We start from the raw sequence: 25,579 nt of genomic DNA, 5'->3' as shown, positions 1-25,579 counted from the left end.
TGCCCAAGATGACGCAGCTAGTTAGAGCGGCATGGTGTTCAAATCCAGGCAGTCTGTCTCAGGATCCATGCTTTTAACCATTACACATTACAACTTTGTATTTTCAAATTTAAAGAAAAGAAAAGAAAAGAAAGAAAAGAGAAAAAAGAAAAAAAGAAAAGAAAGAAAAGAAAAGAAAAAAAAGAAAAGAAAAGAAAAGAAAAGAAAAGAAAAGAAAAAAAGAAAAGAAAATCAAAGAAAAGAAAAGAAAAAGAAAAGAAATTTTGGTGTGTGACATAAATGTTGTCATTTGGCTAGATACAAAGAATTTTACTGGAATTGGAGATGAAAAATATTCAGGATGTCCTGGCTCAGAACTTAAGTGGTGGACAGAAAAGGAAACTCAGCTTTGCAACTGCCATTTTAGGAGATCCTCAGGTAAGTCAGACTAAATTTAGAGGTAAATTCAAAGTTTTAAAAATGAAATTTTTAGTAGTAGTTCAAATATTCTATTTGTAAAGGATGTCTGTGATAAAATATTTGTGATAGAGCATTAAATAGGATAACAAGATCCTAACATCAATATCCTTTTAAATAAGAAGTAATATGGTTTCTCCATGTTTTCTGGAAGAACTGCGCCTTACTGGAGACACTCTTGATATATATCCTTCCTCGGTAGGTTTTCCTGTTAGATGAACCAACTGCTGGACTGGATCCCTTTTCAAGGCACCAGGTTTGGAACCTCCTGAGGGAGCGGAAAGCAGACCGTGTGATCCTCTTCAGTACCCAGTTCATGGATGAGGCTGACATCCTGGCTGGTAACTGCTGGCTTTCACTAAGTGTCATGATGAGGTCTTCATGAGACTTAAGAAATACGGATTGGTATTCCGAGCAGCTGTATTTTATAATGTGGTCATCTAGCTGTACCTGGAAATCTGAACAGCTGGTAATGCTATGAACGGAGCCCAAAGAGTCTCGCTCCCAACCATTTCCATGTGTCTCTCCGAATTTTATCATTTGATTACACTGGGGCATGATCTGCCAGGAAAGTCAATTATTGTGAAATAAGAGTCTATTCTAATACTTGCACAAAATTAAGGTGAATCAAATTGAAATGTTCAAATAATTTTAGTGTTTGGTCCATTAAAAAACACAATGATAGTCTGTATTACAAGATCTATCCACATCACCTCCGTGGCTGGCTGGATAGCAAAACAATAGCCTGAAGTATACAAATAAGGTTAAAGTGTGCCTGTTTCCATGAGTTTTTATTAAGCCCTGGATTTAAATAGGCAGAAGCTCCTAGATTAGAGCTGGATCATGATTACCTGTCTTTTCTTGGGAAACAGTGGGCGACTCCTTAACAAGCTTACAGACTTTCTTCTTTTCTTCTTCCTTTTCAGATAGGAAAGTGTTTCTCTCCAGCGGGAAGCTGAAGTGTGCAGGTTCTTCTCTATTTTTAAAGAAGAAGTGGGGCATTGGATATCACTTAAGGTAGAGCCACACAAAGAGGCTGGGAAAATGAGAAATGAGCTAGCGGAAGCATAATGCTTGACGCAGCACATTACAACACACGAGAAACACTTGATTTGTTCCACACAGATGTTTGCATTACAGATGTTGGAGATACATGTATGCAAAATGGAACTGCTGTGTGTATATATGAGGGATACTGATGGGTAGATGATAGAGATTGAAGACATAAGATAACTTGGGGCACCTGGGTGGCTCAGTAGGTTAGGTGGCTGACCCTTAATTTCTGCTCAGGTCATGATTTCGGGGTTGTGAAAGTGTGGAGCCTGCTGACAAGTCTCTCTCTCTTCCTCTGCCCCTCCTCTCACTCATATGCCCCTTTTCTCTCTCTCTCTCTCTCTCTCTCTCTCTCTCTCTAAAAAAAAAAAAAAAGAAAATATAAGATAATTTAACAAAAAAAATGGAGATAAATGTGATAGAAAGAATATCCACAATACATTGTTTGTTTAGGAAGGTTTGGATTGAGGGAACTCTCATACCTGACACATTGTACTCACCACCCTCCTCCTCTCTCACCCATTAACATAATTTTTTAAGTAGGCTCCTTGTTTCCGCTCTTTCTCCCAGACGTCTTGTCCTTGTGCTTCCTCTTCTTTCTGTCCTCTTCATTTTATTTTTATCATAATTTTTTTTAATTAATTTTTATTGGTGTTCAATTTACCAACATACAGAAAAACACCCAGTGCTCATCCCGTCAAGTGTCCACCTCAGTGCCCGTCACCCCTTCCCCTCCAACACCCGCCCTCCTCCCCTTCCACCACCCCTAGTTCGTTTCCCCGAGTTAGGAGTCTTTATGTTCTGTCTCCCTTCCTGATATTTCCCAACATTTCTTCTATTTTTATCATAATTTTAAATAGCATGCTCTAGCTGTTATTGAGTCATCCAGAGATAAGATACTTAGCATTATTTTATTTAAATCTTTTTGTTTTTTGAGATAGAAACTGTTGTTACTTTTACTCTACAGAAGAACAGAGAGTCTCCCTAGATTCATAAGTGATAGAGCCAGAACCGTACCTGGATATTTTTAACCCTGAAGGCTAATATCCAAATCCATATTTTAAATTACTTTTTAATATATTTGTGAATTGGTCAGTTTGTCCAAAGTACAGCTCTGATTTAAACCATCTATACCTTAAAAAGAAAATATATATATATATATATATATATATATATATATATATATATGACAACAATAAAACAAAACAAACAAAAAATCTTTAATGGTACCATTTTTACCTTTCAGAATCCAGATTTTGTAGTTGTGTGATGCTGGTGTGGCCCGCACTATTATGATTTCCATATTATTTGCCCTTAGCCAATTCAATAGCCATTAGTCAAAACTAGTTTAAAAAATTCATTGTTCATTGCACATGTCCTGTCATGACTTTCATTTCACCTTGTTTGAGGTTATTTGCTGAGGCTGGCAGTTTCGTTGGACCCATTACCACCTGTTCAGTCCTAAAGCATTATTTGAGTGCTATCTCATGTAGCCTTTATTAATCTTCCAGCTCTGTGTATTGTTCTAATATTTCGTTTCCTATCCCACATTGTTTCAATTGCTCCTTGGAAGATAATTAAAAATCTCTGAAACTCAGTTTTCTCCCTTATGAAGTGAGAATAACAATTCTTCGTTGCAAGTGAAGGTTGTAGAGGAGTAAATTACATGGCACCTAGCACAAAAAGCATGGTAATAGAATATGTCCTCAAAATAAAAATATGTCCTGCTAATCAGGATCCCTACCCAATCCGCAAGTGTTCCTAGACAATACTTTGTGTAAATTGCCTTATTTCTTCTAAATCAGGTCAGCCAGGGTTATCTGAATGGTTTAATAGGCTAAGCAACTGACTTTTGCTCAGGTCATGATCCCAGAGTCTTGAGATCAAGCCCCACATCCGGCTCCCTACTCAGCGGGAAATCTACTTTGCCCTCTGCCTCTCCCCCCTGCTCATGCTCATTTTCTCTCTCTCTCTCTCCAATAAATTAATAAAATATTTTTTAAAAAAAAATCAGGGTCAGCCAACTATGACCCATGAGCCAAAATCCAGCTCACTTCCCGTTGTTGTAAATATTGTTTGATTGGAACACAGCCACACCCGTGTGTTTAGATATTGCCTATGGCTGCTTCCGCATTGCAACAGCAGTGTTGAATAACTGTAATAGAGATCTACTGACCTGCAAAGTCTAAAATATTTACTATCTAGCCATTTTCAGCAAAAGTTTGTTGACCCCCATTTCCAAGGTACACACTCCTGGAGAGAGAATACATGTGCTGCTCATGCAGGTCTCTCTAGAGCCCACACAAGTTCTTGTAAGTGAACAAGAAGTATTTCTTAAACTATTCTTATTTTAAGGAGCAATAATAAGATGGAGAACAATTATGAGTTTTTGGGTTTTTGCTTCATTCCCTCAGGGGGTTTCACTGCTTCTAAAAATAATACATATTCTTACATGGTCTTCATAGTTATGAATAAAGAGTATAATTTCAGTATAAGCATTTGATCAAATAAAATAGCCATTTTTAAAGGACTTGCTAAGTTAAAACATCACTATTATTTAGTTCTCAGGGCAACTTTAGATGTTGAGAATCATTCCATTTCTGCTAAAGAGAAAACTGTTAAGTAACAAGGTTACTTACAGGGTTAAGTAACATATTTCAAATGGCAAAACTAAGTTAGAAGCCATGTCACCCCTGATATTTTGTTGGCTACATATTTATAACCTTGATTAATACATTTTTTGTTTGTTTTTCTACACTGGGGAAATATCCATGGTTTTTTAAATGTATACACTAATTTTCTCTATGATACTTTGTCCTTAGCTAAAGTTCTGGGTTAGCATACAAAGAAAGCAAAACTTAGTGATCTCAACAATCCATACCCACATTCATCCACAATTAATTTCTATCTGCAAGCCATTTCCTTCATAGCACTTACCACTGCTGTTAATCTATTAGTTATCTGTTTATTTGTTTTCTCCCTGTCTCCCCATTAGAAGTCAACTCCATAAGTGTAGAGCAATGCTCTTTCATTCACCATTGTACCCTCAGCATTTAGGGAAATTTTTGTCACATACTAATAACTTGATAAATTTGTACGAAAGAGTAAACCAAGTAATGGAACCTTGCCTTGTGTCTTTGCCTATCAAAAATCCCTTCTTCTTGTCCAATACAATAATCCTTTTAATCCAACTTAAACCCCCTTCCAAAAATCGACAACTTTCCATTTTGTGTAGTCTTGGTTGTGTCTCTGGTATCTGTACTCTGGTGCTGTTCTCCTTGTAAGGACTTGAGTCAATATCAACCTTGTCTGGACATCACCCCAGAATAACCAGACCATTAGTTCTGACTAGTTCCCTCTGTTTTCTCCCATTACATTTATATGATCTGATTTTTTTTTTTGTTCTCTCATTTCATGTTTGAATGACCTATCTCTTGCATTAGGTTTTAATTGACTTTTCTTTGTCCCTTAGAAGCTAGTAATTTTCCTCATGCCACTGAAGACTATGTCAAATAACATAGATTTTTTTTTCAAATGCCAGTTTGCAGTTGAATGAAATGCATGTTCAGGAAAATATAACATCACTTATTAAACAGCACATCCCTGATGCCAAATTATCAGCAGAAAGTGAAGGAAAACTTGTCTACACATTGCCCTTAGAAAGAACAAATAGATTTCCAGGTAATGTACTATGTACTAATGTACACTATGAAATGAAATATGTAAATAATATTCATAGAAACAATGGTAATTCTTATAACATATTGAGAGCTTACAATGCGTGCAGGTATTTGAAACACAATGTAAAGAATAATACAGTAACTGGATGATTTTGTCTATAGTGAGAAATATTATAGTCTAATAGTTATATTTCAATGTCTGGGTATTTTAGGGAGCCTTTTTTAATCTCCCATTCCCTTTTTAGTCGTGTGACTATAGAGGCAGAAATTCTAGTATTCATAACTGTGAACGAACAAAGGATTGAAAACCTCTGGCTTAACCGTTACATGAAACAGTCCCATGATTCTTCTCCTGACAAGACTTTTGTGATAACTTTGGGGTTTTTAGGCCAAAGCATAGAAGTCTACTTTATGACAGCCATCTTTTTTTTTTTTTTTTCATGACAGCTATTTTGAATTCTTTGTCAGGTAAATCATGTAGCTTCATTTCATGAGGGTCTATTTCTGGACAATTATCTTGTCCCTTTTTGGGGAACATCTTCTACTGATTTTTTTCTTTTTATTTTCATTTCCCTTGATACTTTCTGTTGATACTTTGCACCAGATAAAGCAGGCATGTTGTTTCAGTCTTCACAGACTGGCTTCCTGCAGAAGACACCCAGAAATCAGCCTGGTCAGAGATTCTGAGCGCCCCCATCAACTCTTTTGAAGCAAACACCTGTGGTTTTTGTCAGGTCACTCTGTGGTGAGCCAAGGGAGACAGTTATAGCATTACTTAAAATAGAATAATCAAGAGAGTGTGCAGTTGGCAGAGTGATCAACACAAAGCTAGATAGAACAGAATCTAGAACCTAGAAGTAGACCCACACAGATATGCCCAGCTGATTTTTGACGGAAGTGGAGAAGCAATTCAATGGAAGAAGGATAACCTTTCCAACAAATGGAGCAAGTAGATCCACAGGCATAAGAAGAACCTTTACCTAAATCTCACACCTTATACAGAAATTAACTTAATATAAATGATGGACATAAATATAAAATTTAAAACCATAATTTTTTTAAATTAATAAGAAAATCTGCAGGATCTACTACTAGGCAGAGTTCTTAGACATGACACCAAAATCACAGTCTATGAAAGGAAAAAAAACTAAGTTGTACTCCATAAAAATTTTTAAAAATGCTTTGTGAAAGATCCCATTAAGAAGATGATAGAACGAGTTATAGACTGGGAGAAAGTATTCACAAGCTTCACGAAGGACTGGTATCTGAACATATAAAGAATTCTGAAAACTCAACTGTAAAAAACAAGCAACCTAATTGGAAAATGGGAAAAAGATAAGAAGAGACAGCTCACTGAAGATGATGTACAGGTAGCAGAGATGCACATGAAAAGGTGTGCAGTATCATATGTCAAGAGGGAAATGCAAATTAAAAACCACTATGTGATCTCATTACATACTTAGCAGAATGGCTAAAAAAATTTTGTTTATACAGTGATACTATCCAACACTGGCTAGGATATAGACAAAATGAATCACTCATACATTGCTGATGGGAGTATAAAATGGCACAGCCACTCTGAGAAAAAGCTTGCAGTTTCTTTAAAACAATAAGCATGCAACTCCCATACAACTGAATCATTTCACTACTGGACGTTTATCCTAGAAATATGAAAATACATGCACACAGAAACCTGTACATGCACACAGCAGCTTCATCTGGAACAGACAATAGCCAAAAGGACCCAGATTCCCTTTAACAAGTAAATGGTTAAATTGTAGTACATTCATGATTTGCAGTGCCACTCAACAAAATAAAAGGGAACAGGCTACTGACGGGCATATGAGACAACCTTGATGAATATTCAGAGAGCTATGCTTGGTGGAAATACCCAATTCCAAAAGATTACATACTGTAGGACAATATTTACATAATATTTTTGAAATAACAGAATTATAGAAATGGAAAGCAGATTAATAGTTGCCATGGATTGGGAGAAGAGGGGATCAGGAGAGATGGGTGTGGCTGTAAATGGGTAGCATGATCACTGAGGTGATGGAAGTGTTCGGTATCTTGATTGTATTAATGTCAATAGCGTGGTTGTGATATCATACTGTGATTTTTTTAAGATATTATCATCTGGGGAAATGGACTGAAGTGTACAGATCTCTCTATTATTTTTTACAACCACGTGTGAATCTAAAATTATCTCAAGGGATGCCTGGATGGTAGTCAGTTAAGCATTCAACTCTTGATTTTGGCTCAGGTCATGGTCTCAAAGTTATGAGATCAAGCCTTGGTGTAAGGCTCTGCACTGGGTGTGGGGTCTGCTTAGAATTCTCTCTCTCTCTCTCTCTCTCTCTCTTTTTATTCCCCTCTCATACTCTCTTTCTCCATAAAATAAAATAAAATAAAATAAAATAAAATAAAATAATCTCAAGTGTAATTTAAAAAGAAAGAAAAAGTTTACTTGCAATGTATGTCATCCGGAAGATTTACTCCATGGTAATGGGGCACAATGAGAGCCACATTAGGTGGCTGAAGCAATTAACCAGGCCATGTGTGGTTATCAAACACATAAATTAACCCACAAAGTCATTCAAGTGTACATTTTGTGGTGACAGTGCAAGTATTCCTTAGCGCTATCAGGCAAAATGTTAGTTGAACCCTAATTAATGTTATAATTAGGGTATTCATACTAGTTATAATTTAGAGGAGGTTTGTAATATTTTAGGTAAAATAAAGAATGACACATAAGGTTCACTAGCAGTTTGAATCTTCTTTTCTGCTTTTCTGTATATGCTACTCTAACAAGATGAAAAGTCTTTAACTTATCCTTTTGCCCAATGAGAAGCTGCAGGTGGAAGCCTCAGGACTTCTGTAAGTAGGTTTTTATCCAAGCTTCATTTAATTAAATGTTATTTTTCAGATCCATGCAGGCAGGGGCACTGTTCATTGTTTTTAGAAAACCAAAAGTCTTTTTGGTGAACAAACTAAAGAATGGCTGGATACTGAATTGCTAGCAGGAGTCCTGCCTGCCAGTTCCTGACTATTCCAAGATGCCCTGGGTCAGTTGTACATTCTCTAGGAGATCTTGCGAATTTCTTCTTCCACAGTCAAAGGCAGAAATAAAAAAAAAATGATTTATAATTTATGTACTTCCTTTAACATATATCTTTTGAACTGAAAAAGCTTCAGCACCATCCAACTAATTTTCAAAAAATTAGTTCTTTCCCTTGGGCCGCTTAAAGCACAAATGGCCCTGGAAAAGAGTCTTCAGTTAATTAGAGTTGAAAAAACCTGAGGTTCCACTGGTAACTTAATGTTAAAATCAAGTGAGAAAAAAAAAATCTAAAATGATCTTAATATAAATACAAGTAAATAAAATTAGCATTTGATTAAAAGAAGTTTATATAGAGGCTATTAACAATATAAAATTTAAAATAACACGGAATTTGAAGAGTAAGTTTACTTATTCTGAAATGTTAGTTTTTAAATGTCTGACATATCACAAGTATAATTTCACGCATCTGTGCTTTTTAGTTTGCAAAGTTGCCCTCAGTTCGCAAATATACATCTTACGTATATTTGAATGACATTGTGACTCAGTTCGCTTGTGTGTGTCTTCTTCAGCACTTTATGAGGATCTGGATAGATGTCCTGGCCTGGGAATTGAGAATTACGGTGTTTCCATGACAACTTTGAATGAAGTGTTCCTGAAACTAGAAGGAAAACCAGCTATTGATGAATCAGGTAAATAAAATGCACAAAAACGATCATGTAAATGTATTCACAACACCTAGTGTGGTTATATATTTCCATAAGATGCAAGTCCATTCCTAAACAAGGATAAATAAAGCCAAAATACATCCCTGTCACATTTGCTCCCTTTATTGCTAGTTTTGCCTTGTTATTAAAGATGGCCCGTTTTCTAACCAAGGCTGACTACCTTCATCCTGTTTCCCAAGAGCAATTTCAGACAAAATATTTACTTTCAATTCCTCTCTTCAAGCGTTCCAATTACGTTCTCTCACTGCCTGTTGGCCTGGGGTTCTGATGAGGAGTCAGCTTTAGATCTTACTGAGAATCTCTCATGTATGATGAGCTGTTTTGTCTTTGGCAGCTTTCAAGATTCTGTCTTTGTCCCTGGCTTCAATTTGACTCTGATGTCTTTAGGTATTCATCTATTTGCATTTATCCTTTTTTTAAAGATTTTATTTATTTATGAGAGACACGGAGAGAGAGGCAGAAACATAGGCAGAGGGAGAAGCAAGCTCCCTGTGGGGGGCCTGATGAGGGACTCGATCCCAGAACCCTGGGATCACGACCTAAGCCAAAGGCAGATGCTCAACTACTGAGCCACCCAGGTGCCCCTTCTTGCATTTATCCTGCTGCTTCTTGCATTTGTCCTTCTTGCATTTATCCTATTTGGTGAGCTTCTTATATCTGTAGTTAATGTTTTTCATCAAATTTGGGAAGTTTTTAGCCATTAATTTTTCCACTATACTTTCTGACCCCTTCTCTCTCAACTCTCATTCTGGAACTTCCATTAACGTACATGGTAGTGTATGGTAGTTTGCTTGATAGTGAGTCACGTTTCTCTGAGACTTAATTTTTTTTTTCATTCCTTTTTCTTTCTTAATAATCTCAATTTATCTTTTGTGATGTTCCCTGATTTCTTTCTTCCACTGGAAGAAACCTGTTGAGGTTTTGTTTTTGTCAGTGAATTTTTGAAATCAGTTATTATATGTTTCAACTACAAAATTTCTATTTGGTTATTTTAAATAATTTTTACACTTCCAATGATACACCCTATTTGATGAGAGATTATTATAACACTTGGAGGCTTATAAATATGTCGTTCAATGTACAAATATTTGTGGATTTCCTAGATATTGTTTTTTTAAAGGTTTTTTTTTATTTATTTATTCATGAGAGACATAGAGAGAGAGAGGCAGAGACACAGGCAGAGGGAGGAGAAGCAGGCTCTTTTCAGGGAGCCTGATGTGGGACTCGATCCCATGACTCTGGGATCAAGACCTGAGCCGAAGGCAGATGCTCAACCACTGAGCCACCCAGGGGTCTAAGTATTCTTATTGACATTAAAATCATATTCCAGCACAGACAAAATTCTAGACCCCTCTCTATGTGATACTGCCCCACTGCCAAGTTTCTCAATAAGAAAAGATATCTAGAGGAAGAAGAAGAAGAAGAAGAAGAAGAAGAAGAAGAAGAAGAAGAAGAAGAAGAAGGAGAAGGAGAAGGAGAAGGAGAAGGAGAAGGAGAAGGAGAAGGAGAAGGAGAAGGAGAAGGAGAAGGAGAAGGAGAAGGAGAAGAAGAAGAAGAAGAAGAAGAAGAAGAAGAAGAAGAAGAAGAAGAAGAAGAAGAGAAGAGAAGGAGAAGGAGAAGGAGAAGAGAAGAAGAAGAAGAAGAAGAAGAAGAAGAAGAAGAAGAAGAAGAAGAAGAAGAAGAGAAGGAGAAGGAGAAGGAGAAGAAGAAGAAGAAGAAGAAGAAGAAGAAGAAGAAGAAGAAGGAGAAGGAGAAGGAGAAGGAGAAGGAGAAGGAGAAGAAGAAGAAGAAGAAGAAGAAGAAGAAGAAGAAGAAGAAGAAGAAGAAGAGAAGGAGAAGGAGAAGGAGAAGGAGAAGGAGAAGAAGAAGAAGAAGAAGAAGAAGAAGAAGAAGAAGAAGAAGAAGAAGAAGAAGAAGAAGAAGGAGAAGAAGGAGAAGAAGAAGAAGAAGAAGAAGAAGAAGAGATATCTCTTTGACTTTCCTCTTGCTGTCATTTTTTATTTTGGGGGGGATTTTCAGTTTTTCTACTACTAGGGAATTAACCTGACTCTCCACTCTTGACTACAGCTTACCATGTCTTGAGAGATCTTTCCACATTACCCCCCTACACTCAGACATTACCATGTACCCAACCAAGGTCCACTCTATCTCAGTATATCTCTCTCTGCTCATTTGTCCAGTAGCCAGCCCCCGGTGGATTTCTTTCACAAAGGAAGACCCCATGGACCTTGATGACATCTTGCACAAGACTCTATGTGACTTGCTGTGTATCTTTCTTAGCTCTTCTTTCCCATCTCCAGCCTTTGTTCCCATGTATTTGGTGAAGTTCTCATGGGAAAGAATTGGTAAAAGGTGTAAACTCACTTTGTGATTTGGGTACCACGTGACTCTAGTCTGTCCTGCCAGGCCATGCGACCGTGTTTGTTTACTGTTCTCTCCTCATTCATGTCTAAATTTCTTTCTTTCTTCTACTGTACCCCTAACATGAAAATTGCCTCCCCTAGGAATGGCCCTTCTCTCTATGAAAATTATTATTATTATTTTGCTGTCTTTGTGCTTTCATGTATCTGATCAGTTCAGAATAGCAGGCACTATTCTCTTCTTGGTAAGAAAGGTGACAGTCTCTTGCAACTAAGTGGAAGCAGAAGATCCCAGAATTATTCTTTTAATGTGCTGTTGACTATCTTGTATAGGATCCTTACATTTTTATTAGTAACCAGAATGGTGTGTTTGTGTGTCTGTGATTACACATTTATGGGTGTGTGCTTTTTGAGGTTTGATGTCAGGCTTGTTCTAGCACCACACAATGAACAACATCCTGGGTATCCAGAAATTGTGGGGTATATCCAAGAGAGTGCAGCCTCAAATGGTGTCAACAGATTTGAGATCTTTCCAGTAACAACAATGAACGGTTAACCCTCAGTGGATAGCATGTCTATTTGTAGCTTGTTTCTCTAGGTGAGCACCTGAGATTGTTGTTTCCTTTACCAAGTTTCCAAGTGACATCTAGCCACTATGTGATCTTGCATATTCATCGTAACCTCTTTAATGTATTGTCTGTATCCAAATGATCTGAGAGCCCCTTTCTACTCCTTTTGTTCAAGGAATGAAACTTTCCATTGATTTTTTCTGATTCAGGGCAGCGGCCAATAATACCACATAATGCCTACAGTTATGCAGAAGACTCTGATATCATTGGTAAAACAAACTCCTCCAGTAACCTCCATAAGGTCCATCCGAAGTGGCATTTTATGAATTGCTTTTTTTTTTTTTTTTTTTTTTTTGTATTTTGCAGATTTTGCCATGTTGGGAGAAGCACAGGCAGAAAGAACCGGAGACACGGAGAGGCTTGTTGAGACAGAACAAGTTCTCAGTTCACTTAATGAAATGAGAACGACATTAGGTGGCATGGCTCTCTGGAGACAGCAGATCTGCACAATTGCAAGGGTTCGCTTCTTGAAATTAAAGCATGAAAGAAAAGTTTTCTTATCACTGTGAGTGCCAGAGTGTGATAGGGCTTTTTTTTTCAGTCAGTACATTAAAAACAAAAACAAAAACAAAACAAATCTAAGTTGTAAAAACAGGAGAAGACAATCAAATAATAAAAATAAATTTTTCCACCTACAAAACTGGATAAAGAATAATATTCCATTTAGTAAATTGTTTTAGTAGTTATCTATCAGCAGGCTAGCAGGGGAAGCTTATAATGTTTTAGAGTCAAGTTTCAGGAAAAAGCTGAAATAATGTAGTTTTCCTGTGTTATTCCATCTCTTTCAAATTTTCCACTATGGTAGGTGACTGACACATCAGGATGTGGATTTTTCCCCCAACATATCTATATGCTGATGCCTTATTTTGGATGCTCTACAATAATGCTCCTGATTCTTCCCTGGATGTCCCGACTCTCCCACTGTATTCTACTTTCTCTTACCTAGATGTCATGACTACCCACTGGCCCTCTTAAGTGATGAAAGCTCACTCCATATTGTGCATGGTGAGCACTATCCCTGCTCCTAAGAGTCACATCACCTCTCATTAGCACCCTTGTGCCCTTGTGTCTATGGCACTTTGGCTGTCAATCATTACCTAGTCTATGAATTCTTTGATTAAGCATCGAAAAAATAGGAGACTTGTTAGCACATAATAGAGTCTCAGTAAATGCTTGCTAAATAAATAAGTAATGGGAATTCCTTGAGAATCTTTGACAAGGAGATAGCATGATTTAATAAAAACCTTTATTAATAAAAAGAAAGAAAAACCTTTATTATTAATTTGGCAACCCTGTATGACAGAGTCTGGAAAGATGCCGGGCATTTAGCAAGAATTCAAACAAGATGTAATATTGTAAAATTAGAAATTAGGAATGGGAAAGTTTTGAGGCAAGACATAATGAAGAAATGATAAAAATTTTCAACTGAGGGGTGCCTAGGTGGCTCAGTTGGCAAAGCATATGACTCTTGGTTTTCAGGTCATGGTCTCAGGGTCATGTGATCAAGCCCCGTATTGGACTCCAAGTTCAGCAAAGAGTCTGCTTGGAAATATTTTTCCTCTCCCTCTCCCTCTGCTCCTCCCCACCCGACTCATGGGCTTCTTCTCTTGCTCTCTCTCTCTTTCTCTTTCTCAAATTAAAAAAAAAATCAACTTATTTTAAATAGAGAATATAGGAGAATAAAGAGTAAAGAATAATTGAAAATTTGAGCCTGCCCGGTGCATGGAGCCTGCTTCTCCCTCTGCCTCTCTCTCTCTCTCTCTGTGTGTGTGACTATCATAAATAAATAAATTTTTTTTTTAAAAAAAGGCTTTGTTCTAAAAAAAAAAAAAAAGAAAAGAAAAGAAAATTTGAGCCTGGAGACTAAAGAAATCCTGCTGTCACTAAAGAAATAGGAACTATGTGAAAAGGAGTAGGTGTGAAGAAAATTGAGTACAGAGCGTTGACTGATTAACTAGCAGGAAGGGAGGGCAAAGTACCGGAGTCTCAGGAGAGAAGCAGAATCCGCATGCACAGTTAAAGGGATTCGTGTGGGATATGCAGGGACCAGAGAGTAACAAGAGAAGTGAGCAAAGGATAAATCTAATTTTCTCATCTTTAATTAAGAGGTAGGAAAAGGACGAAATGCTCAAGAAATGACTCAGAGAGCTCTATGTTTAATTTTCATAATTTCTTGATCTCATCACATCATAATCTGTTCAGATGGTTCCAAAAGGTTCAGAAATGACTGTGCATTCATGCTGGCATTTTTCTTCTGTGTAGTTTCTTGATTCTAGGAATTGGAATTTGCCCCCTTCTTTTGGAGAATATCATCATGAGAATTTATGAAATGAGCTACACTTGGGAACTTTCTCCTCATTTATACTTCCTTGCTCCTGGACAACAACCACGTGATCCTCTCACTCAACTATTGATCATCAATAAAACAGGTATTCTGTGGTGAATACACCATTCCCAAATGCATTCACTGTTACAAGTAATACTTATAAAACATAAAACATGAGAGGGGAAAAATGAGCTTTTGACTTCTTCAGCATAAGACTGTTCATGAGGCTTGAGGATGATGAATACAAGCCCAAAATGGAGAAGGAATCAGGAAAGTATTTGCCAAGGAGAAAAATATTTCCTGGCAGCTGTTTGCAAAATGAAAGCATTTGTAACATCTTGTGATCTAACTCCTGTACTATTTCATTTATTGCAAGTGTACAATTCAGTAGGTTTGAGTGTATTTCACAGAATATTGTGACCATCATTACAACTTATTTTAGAATATTTTCATCCCAAAAAGAAGTCCCATACTTGTGAGTACTCACTCTCACTCACTCCGTCTCCAGCTCTGAGAAACCACAAATTTTCTCTCTGTTTCTACAGATCTGCTACTCTGGACATTTAATATAAGTCGAATTATACAACATTTGATCTTTTATGACTGACTTCTTTCACTTAGCACGATGTTTCAAGGTTCATCTCTGCTGTAGCATGTTTCAATATTTAACATTTTAATTGTGGAATAATATTTTATTGTGTGAATGTACTACATTTTATTTATTATTCATCAGATGGTGGGTATATTTCCCCAATAACTGGCTATTATGAATAATGCTCCTATACACGTCCATGTGTAAGTTTTTATATGAACTCTTTTTTTCCTTTCTTTGGGATATAAAACCCAGAAATGAAATTGCTGGGTCATGTGGTGACTATATTTAGCCTTTTGAGGAATGGTCAAACTTTTAAAAAGTGACTACTCCAATTTATATTTATGCCAGCAATTTGTGAGGAGTCCAATTTCTATACGTTTTCACCCAAACTTGTTATTTCCTGTCTTTTTTTTTTTTTGTCATACTCATCATAGTTTGAATCAACTAGTATCTTGTGGTTTGATTTGCATTTTACTAATCACTAATGACCTTAGGTAGGCATCTCTCCATGTGCTTACTGATCAGTTGTGTATCTATCTTTGGAGAAGTGTCTTTTTTTCCTATTTAACAAAATGGGTTGTATGTTCTTTTTATTGAGTCCTAAGTGTTCTTTATATGTTCTAGATACAAGTCTCTGATTAGTTGCAATAGATCCTCATTATTCACAGGTGATGTATTTGCAAACTTGTCTAGTCAGTAGCAAAACCAATACTCATGGCTCTCTCATAGCCATTCACAGACATGCTCAGAGAAGTGAAAATTTGAGTCACTGGGCACACACTTTGCACCTGAGGTAGAACAAGGTTTTTTTTTTTTCTTTTTTTTTTTTTCTTTTTTTTTCCTGCCCTTACTGAACATTGAAATGACTCTACGTTTTCCAAATAGAATGTTGTGTGTTCATACTGATGAGAGTGGTAATGTGTCATCTTTATTAAATCATGTGACACAAGTGAACACCCTGATGATCCAAACTCCAGCTTAGGGGACTTGATAAATCAGTAATTCAGATCATAGGCTCTTGTAGAAAAATGTGTCACTGCTTTTGGGAATCATTGGCATATGCCAGTGCTCCAGGTAGCTAGCACAGGAGCCAGCTCCATGCTAGGGAAACTCCTTGCTGACTGCTCAGGGCCCATTGCAGAAGAGGGGGCTTTAAGAGTGGTCATGAGGAGGTAGTGTTGGGCAAGGTCATCAACAAGAGGGGACTGGGAGTTGCCTGTGAGTTGGTGCAATCAGAGGCTCCTCACCTCCCTTCCCTGTGCTTACAGTGCACACTGCCTTCTTGTTTAAGTTCTAATACTGTACATAAGTATCCTTTCTGTAGTCTATTTAGTGCCACATTTTTTTCACAGTTTCATGCTTTTTGTTGGTGATTTTGCTGTTGAAAAAGGCTCCCATTCCCAATAGCTTTCCAGTGTCCCTAAGTCAAGAAGGCTGTGAGGTACCTTACAGAGAAAATACGTGTGTTAAATAAGCTTTGTTCAGGTATGAGTTATAGTGCCACTGGCTGTGAGATCAATGTGCATGAATCAACAATATATATACCAAAACATATATAAAATGTGGTGATACATGGGTTGGTCAAAGAAACTGTTGTGACCAGAAGCTCACAGGAACCTAACCTTGTGTTTTCCTTAGGAGCAATAATTAAGAGTTGACTATTTCAGGCATCCCGGGTGGCTCAGTGGTTTAGTGCCACCTGCAGCCCAGGGTCTGATCCTGGGGACCTGGGATCAAGTCCCATGTCGGGCTCCCTTCATGGAGCCTACTTCTCCCTCCGCCTCTCTCTCTCTCTCTCTCTCTCTCTCTATCTCATGAATAAATAGATAAAATCTTTAAAAAAAGGAATTCACTATTTCAGTGTTTGTGGTGACTTTATAGAATATATGTACCATGAATAATAAGAATCAACTGCAAAAAACATCATCCTGTAGATTGCCTTTTCATTTTCTCATTAGTGTCCTTTGAAGCCTCATGTTTTAATTCATAGGAAGTCTAACTTATTTTTTTTTCCTTGTTTGTGCTTTTGGTGTCATATCTAGGTAAGCTTTATCTAACCCAAGATAATAAAGGTTCACTTCTATACTTTCTTCTAAGGTTTTTGTATTCTTAGTTCTCATATATAGGTCTGTGACCCATTTTGAGTTAATTTTTTGTGTATGGTGTGAAGAAAGGATGCAACTTCAGTGGCTATCTAGTTATCATCCTGGGAAAGGATGGCCACCAACCTTTCTCATTCCTTCCAGTCCCAGGTTACAAAAACTCCATCCCAGGCAGTGAAAGGTCTAGAGTTCTCTTCTTCCATCCATCCTCTATTCATAATATGGAAGCTCTATCCTAGGCACAAGAGGCCAAAAATAGTAAGGCCCAATTATCCTTGTCTTCAAGGATCCAGTTCTTTCCAGGAAAAAACTATAGCCCTAGACTGGGCTGGAAGAAGAAGGATTCCTGGGATCTTGACCAGATCCAGTCAGAGTGGAGCTTCTGTCATACTAATCGAGGATAGGGAGTGAATGTCTAGGTTTTGGCTCAAATGCCAGTTTCTTGGTGTTCTTACCCAGTGTATTACATTTTTCTTAAATAATTATTGTTTTCTATTTTCTGTATGCCTCTAAGATAATCAGGAGATTTTTAACTTGTTGGATTTTTAGTAATTTTCTCAAGTTGTGATTGCTTTTCTAGGGGAAGGTCTACAAAGCTTTTCATGTCTTCATCCAACAGGTTGTCTTCCTATATCAAGACACATTTTTAAAGTCAATTAATAATCTAGAAGTAGTAAAGTGAGATTTAGCAATTTTTGTGGTTAATTAGTGGAGGTTGTGTCATTAAAACTTTAACTGTGAAGGCCACTCATTTCAATAGTCTAGGAAAAATATAGCACCAAATACCATATGGTGCTAAAAAAGACTTTTATCTTTCACGTTAGCAATAATCAGAAACAAATAAACATATTATAAAGTAAACCCCATGACAAGTGCATAGAGTCTTAATTCACAGTAGCAAGTATGTTCTTAGGTGGAAAATATCCTGACAAGTCCATATTACAGTAAGGATCACATAATGACATTAATTATAATTTCACGGTACAACTTGATATTCATTTTCTAAGTTTTGTGATATACCTAATATATTTAACTATAATTTAGGGACAAGCATTGATGACTTTATACATTCTGTGGAGCATCAGAACATAGCTTTGGAAGTAGATGTATTTGGAACTAAAAATGGCCTGGATGACCCATCTTATAATGGAGCCATCACAGTATCTGGTAATACAAAGGTATGCTGGTGTCTGTTTCATAATGTTTCTCAAAGGTGTGGAAAGCTAACATAATATCAAGATACTCAGTTCTCCAGGAAACAAAATGAAAAACAAATACTGCTTTCATTTCCTACTTACTCAGAGATAGTCATTAGTATGTTGAATAATTCAATCTCAGTCATTGTCTAACAATACAAACTGTGTGTATTAGCAGAATAAATACTGTATAATACCCACTGTCAAGTGCATATTTAAGTCCAAAGAACTCAGATTTCCTCTCAGGGATTTTATAATACATATATTCTGAAACCTCTGTTTTATTCTTAAACACTAATAGTTGATTCTAGCCTTAAGCCAGATGTCTGGGGTTCTGAAAATTAAATACAGCCTACATACATATTTTGTTTTACTTATATGGTATTTTTTTATTTGATTATTTGACATCATTTTAAACCACAATATTTTCATTAAAATATTGAATTTTGACCACTTCAGCAAAAAAAAAAAAAAAATGAAGATCTTTGAGAATTTATAACCTTGCTTTTTATATTTTAGAATTACAGTTTTTCATTAGCGTGCAATACCAAAAGACTAAATTGCTTCCCAGTTCTTATGGATATCATTAGTAATGCGCTACTTGGAATGATTACACCATCAGCACATATCCAAACTGACAGAAGTACATTTTCAAGTGTAAGTATATTGACTCTCCTCCATCAGGAATCTGGACTGTCTTCCCACAGGATCTCCCAGATCACCCCTCTTTGAAGTGCTGCGATCTTGTTCTTGTTGTGTAAATTCTTGCATAATAAATTACCATTTGGATTCATGCTAGCTCCTGGGTGTGAAAAATCAATACACTTTTTAGAGCTTCCATTTTTTAAGTAATATCTACACCCAACGTGGGACTTGAGCCCACAACCCCGAGATCATGAGTCACATGCTCTACAAGCTAAGCCAGCCCAGTCCCCCCAGAGCTTCAATTTTTATAATGAAAAACAGAACTAATAAAATATCTTTTCAAGGAGAATGTGAGGTAATGAAAGTGAACTTATACAGCACTGAAACCAGCACAAAAACAACAAGAGGGAAGGAAGGAAAGGAAAGGGAAGGAGGGAAATTAGGAGGAAGACAGGGGAAAAGAAAAGAAAAGAAAAGAAAAGAAAAGAGAAAAGAAAAGAAAGAAAAGAAAAAAGAAAAGAGAAAAGAAAAGAAAAAAAGAAAAGAAAAGAAAGAAAAGAAAAGAAAAGAAAAGAAAAGAAAAAAGAAAAGAAAAAAAGAAAAGAGAAATGAAACAGGTCTTATTATTTTTTTTAGAAATGTTAGAAAGGGAAAAAAATTGGGACAAAGTTCAGGCCAAAATTGCAGACTGGCTACATTAGAATTACTCTAGTTCCTTATAATAAATAATAAATATTAATTATTTGAGCTTACCCTAGACCTACCAAACCAGCTTTTTCATACCTGGGGGGACAGGGGAAATCCTTATTTCTTTAAAAAAAAAAAAAAAAGCCCAGTTGATTTGACTCTATACAAACCTGAATACCTATTAGAGTTTGTAATTATTCTTTTTTGATTATTTCCTAAATATATTTCTTCCTCTTAGAGAGTTCTTTGAACACAGAGGCCATGTATTTTTTTAAAAGAGTCATTTATTTATTCATGAGAGACACAGAGAGAGAGAGAGGTAGAGACATAGGCAGAGGGAGAAGCAGGCTCCATGCAGGGAGCCCAATGTGGGATTCAATTCTGGATCCCAGGATCACCCCCTGAGCCAAAGGCAGATGCTCAACCGCTGAGCCACCCAGGCATCCCCAGAGACCATGTATTTTTAACACTACATAATATTTTATACATGAGGGACACCTGGGTGGTTCAGTGGTTGGGATCAAGTCCCACATCAGGCTCTCTGCAGGGAGCCTGCCTCTACCTCAGCCTATGTCTCTACCTCTCTCTCTCTCTCTCTCTCTCTCTCATGAATAAATAAATAAAATCTTTAAAAAATTTTATACCTGAGATAGGGCCTCGAACATGCTAAGCACTAATTAATTTGTTAAATGCATAAATGAATGTCAGAGTTCAACAAATTATCTATATTCCATTCCACTATTGGGTTTTATGATAATATACATGGCTAAGGACCAGGCACCCACATATATATAAATGAATCCACCATTATATTTTTAATTTAAATTGAATTAGCCAACATATGGTACATCGTTAGTTTGAGATATAGTGTTCAGTAATTTATCAGTTGCATATAACACCCCATGTTCCTCATATCACATGCCCTCCTTAATGCCCATCACCCAGGTACCCTGCTACCCCCACCCACCTTCGTTCCAGCAACCCTCAGTTTTTTCCCTATACTCCAGAGTCTCTCATAGTGTTTCTCCCTCTCTGATGACTTCCCATTCAGTTTTCCTTCCCTTTCCCTATGATTCACTGCACTGTTATATTCCACATATGAGTGAAACCATATGATAATTGTCTTTTCCTGATTATGGAAAGAGCCAAGAACCCACCATTATTTTTACTCACTCCTGCAAGATCTTGGGTTAGCTTTTCACAATGTAGTCCATGATGTGTTCAGGAAATAAAAATCCCTTTCAGTAACAATGTGTAAGAAACTAAATCATTAAAGCAAAAAGTTCTAATCATCCATCAAGTATTAATTAATTTTAGAATATATACTATGGTTCATTTATTAACCTCCTATCAATTTGCTGGTGTCTGAGGAGGGATGCAAATTGAGCAAATTGCCTTGAGCTTCCATCTATAAAAACATTCTAAAAAAAAAAAAAAACATTCTATTTTAGCTACAAGGAATTTGATAGCAACTACCTTACTTGACCTGTATTTATGTGCCCAACATCTAAACTCTATTATTTCCTGCAAATAATTTCATATTCTGTGTGAATTTACCAGTTCCTTGTTCAAGTAAGAGTTTTCTGTATTGTCAGACCTTGCTCCTGTCCTGCTCAAAGTCATGGACTTACCACTGAGTGCAGAGTCCACCCAGCATGTAAGATATACTGAAGAGATTCGGTCAATAAGCTTAATTAAGTCTCACCTTTCTGTAGTTAGCTGGTGTCTCTCTGATGGCCAGCCTGAAGACGACTGGACTCCAGTTATAACTTTTTTCAGTAATGTGTGTAGTCAAACAGCACCTATGTGGATCCTGAAAGTAACATGGGAACTGCCTTCAGGGCAGTCTGTGAATCTTCTGTCCTCCGAGACTGTTCTAGACAGGAGCAACCATATGTGTAGCCAAGTACAAAGGTTTTTCTTGGAGATTTCACTTCCCCTTCTAGTCTTCTACTTTATCTCTATTTTTGAACCCTCAACCAATATTTATCTGGTCTTGTGGTGTACCTAGAAAGATTCTTATCATCATTGTGCCCACAAAACATCTGATATGATTTTTTGACTCAAGCTATCACATTCGAAATAATTAAATAGGAGTTAAAAGTGGAATGTTTCAAATGAATTATTTATTATTTAACATCAGAATAAATTTTAGAATCATAACAGAAGAAAATGACAAATTGGGGACAGGCAGCTGGGTAGCTCAGTGGTTGAGCATCTGCCTTTGGCTCAGGTCATGATCCCAGGATCCCAGGATGGAGTTCCACATCAAACTCTCCATGGGGAGCCTGCTTCTCCCTCTGCCTATGTCTCTGTCTCTCTCTCTGTCTCTCATGAATAAATAATTTAAAAAAAAATTAAAAAAGAGAAAATGACAAATCTATTCTCTTTTTCTTTTCCAACTTTGTAATATCAATTCACTCACCTTCAATGAGTCATTTTCCTTATTCATGAATTTACATATAAAGACGAGAGTCAAGCTTCAAAACTGGATGGATAATAAGAGTTTGGCAACCTCAACAGGGCCTTAAGGCAGGAATATATATAATCAGTTTGATATTTTTAAAAATGTATTCCAGAAAATGAATTTTTAATCTGTTATTCAGCTCACTATATTCTTTGCATTTTCAGGAGAGAGAGAGTAATCCATTTGAATTCCCAGGATATACCATATTCTGGTTGATTCTGGCATCATCTTGTGCTCCTTATATTGCCATGGGCAGCATTGATGATTATAAGGTAATAATGAAACCTTTATTACTTTGTATTAATAGAAGCTGAAGGTAATATAATTAAAGGATTTTCCATAGAGCTATTTGTACACATTTAAGAGAGCAGCCAATTCAGCAGTAAGTCCTAAGATCTAAAATTTTTAAGGCTTTGTAAATATAGGAATAAATAAATTGATCAGATAGAGAATGAGATAGAGAATGATTCTAAAATTTATGTGGATATGCAGAGCCTAGAATAGACAAAATAACTTTTAAAGAGAAAAACGAAGTTGAATGAGTTATGCTTCTGTCTTCAAGGATTACCACAAAGTTGTAGGAATGAAGAATTTTGCATTTATTTAGGATAGTCATATGGGCATATGAAACAAAATAGACAATTCAGATATTATTGGTTGATTTTCAGTAAAACTGCCAGGGAATACAGCAAATTTTACCAGAACAACCTGATATTGACATGAGGGGGGGGGAAAAATGTTCTTAGCACTTGCCTACACCATATGCAAAATATTTTGCTTTTTTTTAAAGATTTTATTTATTTATTCATGAGAGACACAGAGAGAGAGAGAGAGAGAGGCAGAGACACAGGCAGAGGGAGAAGCAGGCTCCCTGCAGGGAACCCGATGCAGGACTCAATCCCAGGACCCCGGGATCACACCCTGAGCCAAAGGCAGATGCTCAACCACTGAGCCATCCAGGTGCCCCTACAAAATTATTTTGAAATAAATCATAGATGTTGTGGTAGGCAGTTATTTCCTACATGGGAAAGAATAAGAATATACCTTAAAAGAAAATGAGAACTTGGAATTCATCAAAGGTAAGACCTTTTGCTCTTTGTAAAACACCAATGATAAAATAAAAAGCTTCCAGCTGGGAGAAAAATATTCACAATGCTTGTACATCTAACAGAAGACTTGCATTGTGCTTGCTTTGGCAGCACATAAGTTAAAATTGGAAAGACACGAAGAGGAGTAACATGGTCCCCACACAAGGATGTCACAAAAATATGTGGAGCATTCCATATTTAAAAAAAAAAATGGTGTCAAGAATATAAAGAACTCTTCTATCTCAGTAATAAAAGAGGCTAATTTTAAAAATGGGCAAGATATTTGAACAAGTATATTTGATATACTTCACCAAAGAAGATATATGGAAGGAAAACAGTCCCATAAAAAGATGGCTGGTATCATGAGTAATCAGGAAAATAGCCCCAGTGAGGTCCCTCGACACTTTAAATGAAATGAATAACATTAATATCAAGTTTGTGAGGATATGGAGACACTAGAACTCTCATGCATTGTTGGCGGGAATATAAAACGCACGATCACTTTGCTAAGCAATTTGGCTCTGTCTTATAAAGCTAAAAATACATTTATTGTATGACCCAGAATTTCTCTCCGAAGTATTTATCTGGGAGAAAAGAAAATGTCTTTCTACATACAGACTGGTACGTTAACATTCTTGGTAGCTTTATTCATAATAGACAACTACCTGAAACAGCCCCAATTTCCATCGAGCTGGGAATTGATAAGTAAATCCTTTTGTGGCCATACCATGGAATATTACTGAACAATACAAAAGAAGAAACCACTAAACATGCATCAGCATGGATACGACTTGCAACCATTACACTGAGGGAATGAAGACATAAAAGAGTAAATACTGAATGATTTCATTTATATGAAATTATCAGAAAAGTAAAATAAATTCATAGTGACAGAAACCAGACCTGTGGTTTCTTGTAATCAGTGCTAAAGGCTATTGGCTGCAAAGGAGTATGGGAAATCGGGGAGGGGTGGGTAATGAATATGCTCAATACTTGGGTGATGAGTGTGATACAAGAATACATGAATTTGTCAAACCCCATGCAACTGTATACTTAATAGGGATATTTTGCATTGTTTCAAAATTGCATTTCAAAAAAGGTAATGAAAAAGAGATCCTTGAAATAAGAGAAAATGATATTTTGAAAACGTGAGCACTTGGATAAAAAGTAAATTTCAATGTTCAACTGACGATCTATTTATACATTTTCATTCACAGACCCTCTTTCATTAATCCCAGTGATTTTTAATGTATCTACAAATATTTGGAGCATCTTGTAAGACAAAGATTCTGTTTCAGTAGCTCTGGAGCGGAGACAACTTTTGAGTGGCAGTCATAGGATGATGGATTTCCATGACTAATCAACCCAGGCCAACTTGCATTAGCTTTCTTTACAAATCTTGATAGAATATCGTTTAGTGGCTCCATTTTTGTAACTTTGAAAATGACCGTGCATAGCCATCTTTATCTGTTTCGATTTCTCCCTTTCTCCAAAGTAATTCTGTTGTCCAAGAGAAGGGGGTGCTATCCAAGTCCTTATTCCCTTCTTGGTGTAGAACCTCCAGGAATCTTGGGGAATGCCATCTGCTGGCCTGATAGGATTGCCAGTCACCTTAGTGTTAACATAGTTCTAACTTAAAAAATGTCTCCCAGAGGAAATGCAAACACTTTCTTTCTCTGGCCAGCGTGATGCCACAATTCCATCATGGTTCTCCCAACATTTTGGCCACTGTCTGTCTGCCTCCATTGGAACTTGTAACTCATTCCCATTGTCTCTAAATTCTGGAATTCCTCAGATCTCAGCCCCTAGAGCTCTCTTCATGCTACATTTCATTCTCTCCTAGGCAAGCTTAACTAATCCTAGAGCTTCAAGCCCCCTTTATCTAACCACATAGTTTGCATATATATTTATTATATAGGAAGAGCACAAGTCTGTCTCCCCAAAGATTATATATTTTACATACATAAAATACTATAATTTATTTATGATTAAATTATACATAGATATATATAATATTTTTTTATATACATGTAAAACAGCTTTATTCTTTTAAGTAAGTGATACCTTAGGGTCGTTTGGGCATAGCACATGTTCAAATGTTTATTATCCTTCCAAATATTTATACGTATGTACATCAATATTATTACATTCATAAATATTATGTATTTTATATTCCTTGTCATACTCTGAATAAACATACCAAATCACGTATTTTAAAACTACTTATCAAGTGATGTGGGGTTTGGCACAAATTAAGCAATTATAATAAATTAGGCAATTTCAAATATATTTTCTCCTTCAAAAATAGTTAAATTCAGGATGCCTAGATAGTTCAGTTGATTAAGCATCTGCCTTCAGCTCGGGTCACGATCTCAGGGTCCTGGGATGGAGCCCCACGTCCAGCTCTCTGCAGCAGAGAGTCTGCTTCTCCCACTCTCCCTCCCCCACTCATGCTTGTTCTCTCTCTCCCCCCCCCAAATAAATAAATAATTTTTTAAAAAGATAG

At 36.6% G+C, this 25,579-nt stretch overlaps 1 protein-coding gene and 1 non-coding gene across 4 annotated transcripts in view; both read left to right on the top strand.

The window, feature by feature from the left end:
- Positions 1 to 25,579, top strand: part of ABCA8 (ATP binding cassette subfamily A member 8) — a 74,035-nt gene that overhangs the window by 30,794 nt on the left and 17,662 nt on the right. For all 3 annotated transcript variants that reach the window (XM_041724600.1, XM_041724601.1, XM_041724602.1), the window contains 10 exons: positions 298 to 417; positions 659 to 797; positions 1,383 to 1,473; positions 5,051 to 5,190; positions 8,823 to 8,942; positions 12,274 to 12,472; positions 14,230 to 14,396; positions 18,035 to 18,168; positions 18,706 to 18,843; positions 22,150 to 22,257. In XM_041724600.1, the coding sequence (XP_041580534.1) occupies positions 298 to 417; positions 659 to 797; positions 1,383 to 1,473; positions 5,051 to 5,190; positions 8,823 to 8,942; positions 12,274 to 12,472; positions 14,230 to 14,396; positions 18,035 to 18,168; positions 18,706 to 18,843; positions 22,150 to 22,257 (1,356 nt within the window). The remainder of the gene's footprint in view (positions 1 to 297; positions 418 to 658; positions 798 to 1,382; positions 1,474 to 5,050; positions 5,191 to 8,822; positions 8,943 to 12,273; positions 12,473 to 14,229; positions 14,397 to 18,034; positions 18,169 to 18,705; positions 18,844 to 22,149; positions 22,258 to 25,579) is intronic.
- LOC121474312 lies at positions 23,169 to 23,275 on the top strand. Its single transcript, XR_005983330.1, has one exon. It is a non-coding gene; the product is annotated as a U6 spliceosomal RNA (small nuclear RNA).

Source organism: Vulpes lagopus, chromosome 12, assembly GCF_018345385.1.
Source record: "Vulpes lagopus strain Blue_001 chromosome 12, ASM1834538v1, whole genome shotgun sequence".
Classification (NCBI taxonomy): domain Eukaryota; kingdom Metazoa; phylum Chordata; class Mammalia; order Carnivora; family Canidae; genus Vulpes; species Vulpes lagopus.
Note: the sequence above shows the minus strand (reverse complement) of the source record. Positions and strands in the feature narration are given on the sequence as shown.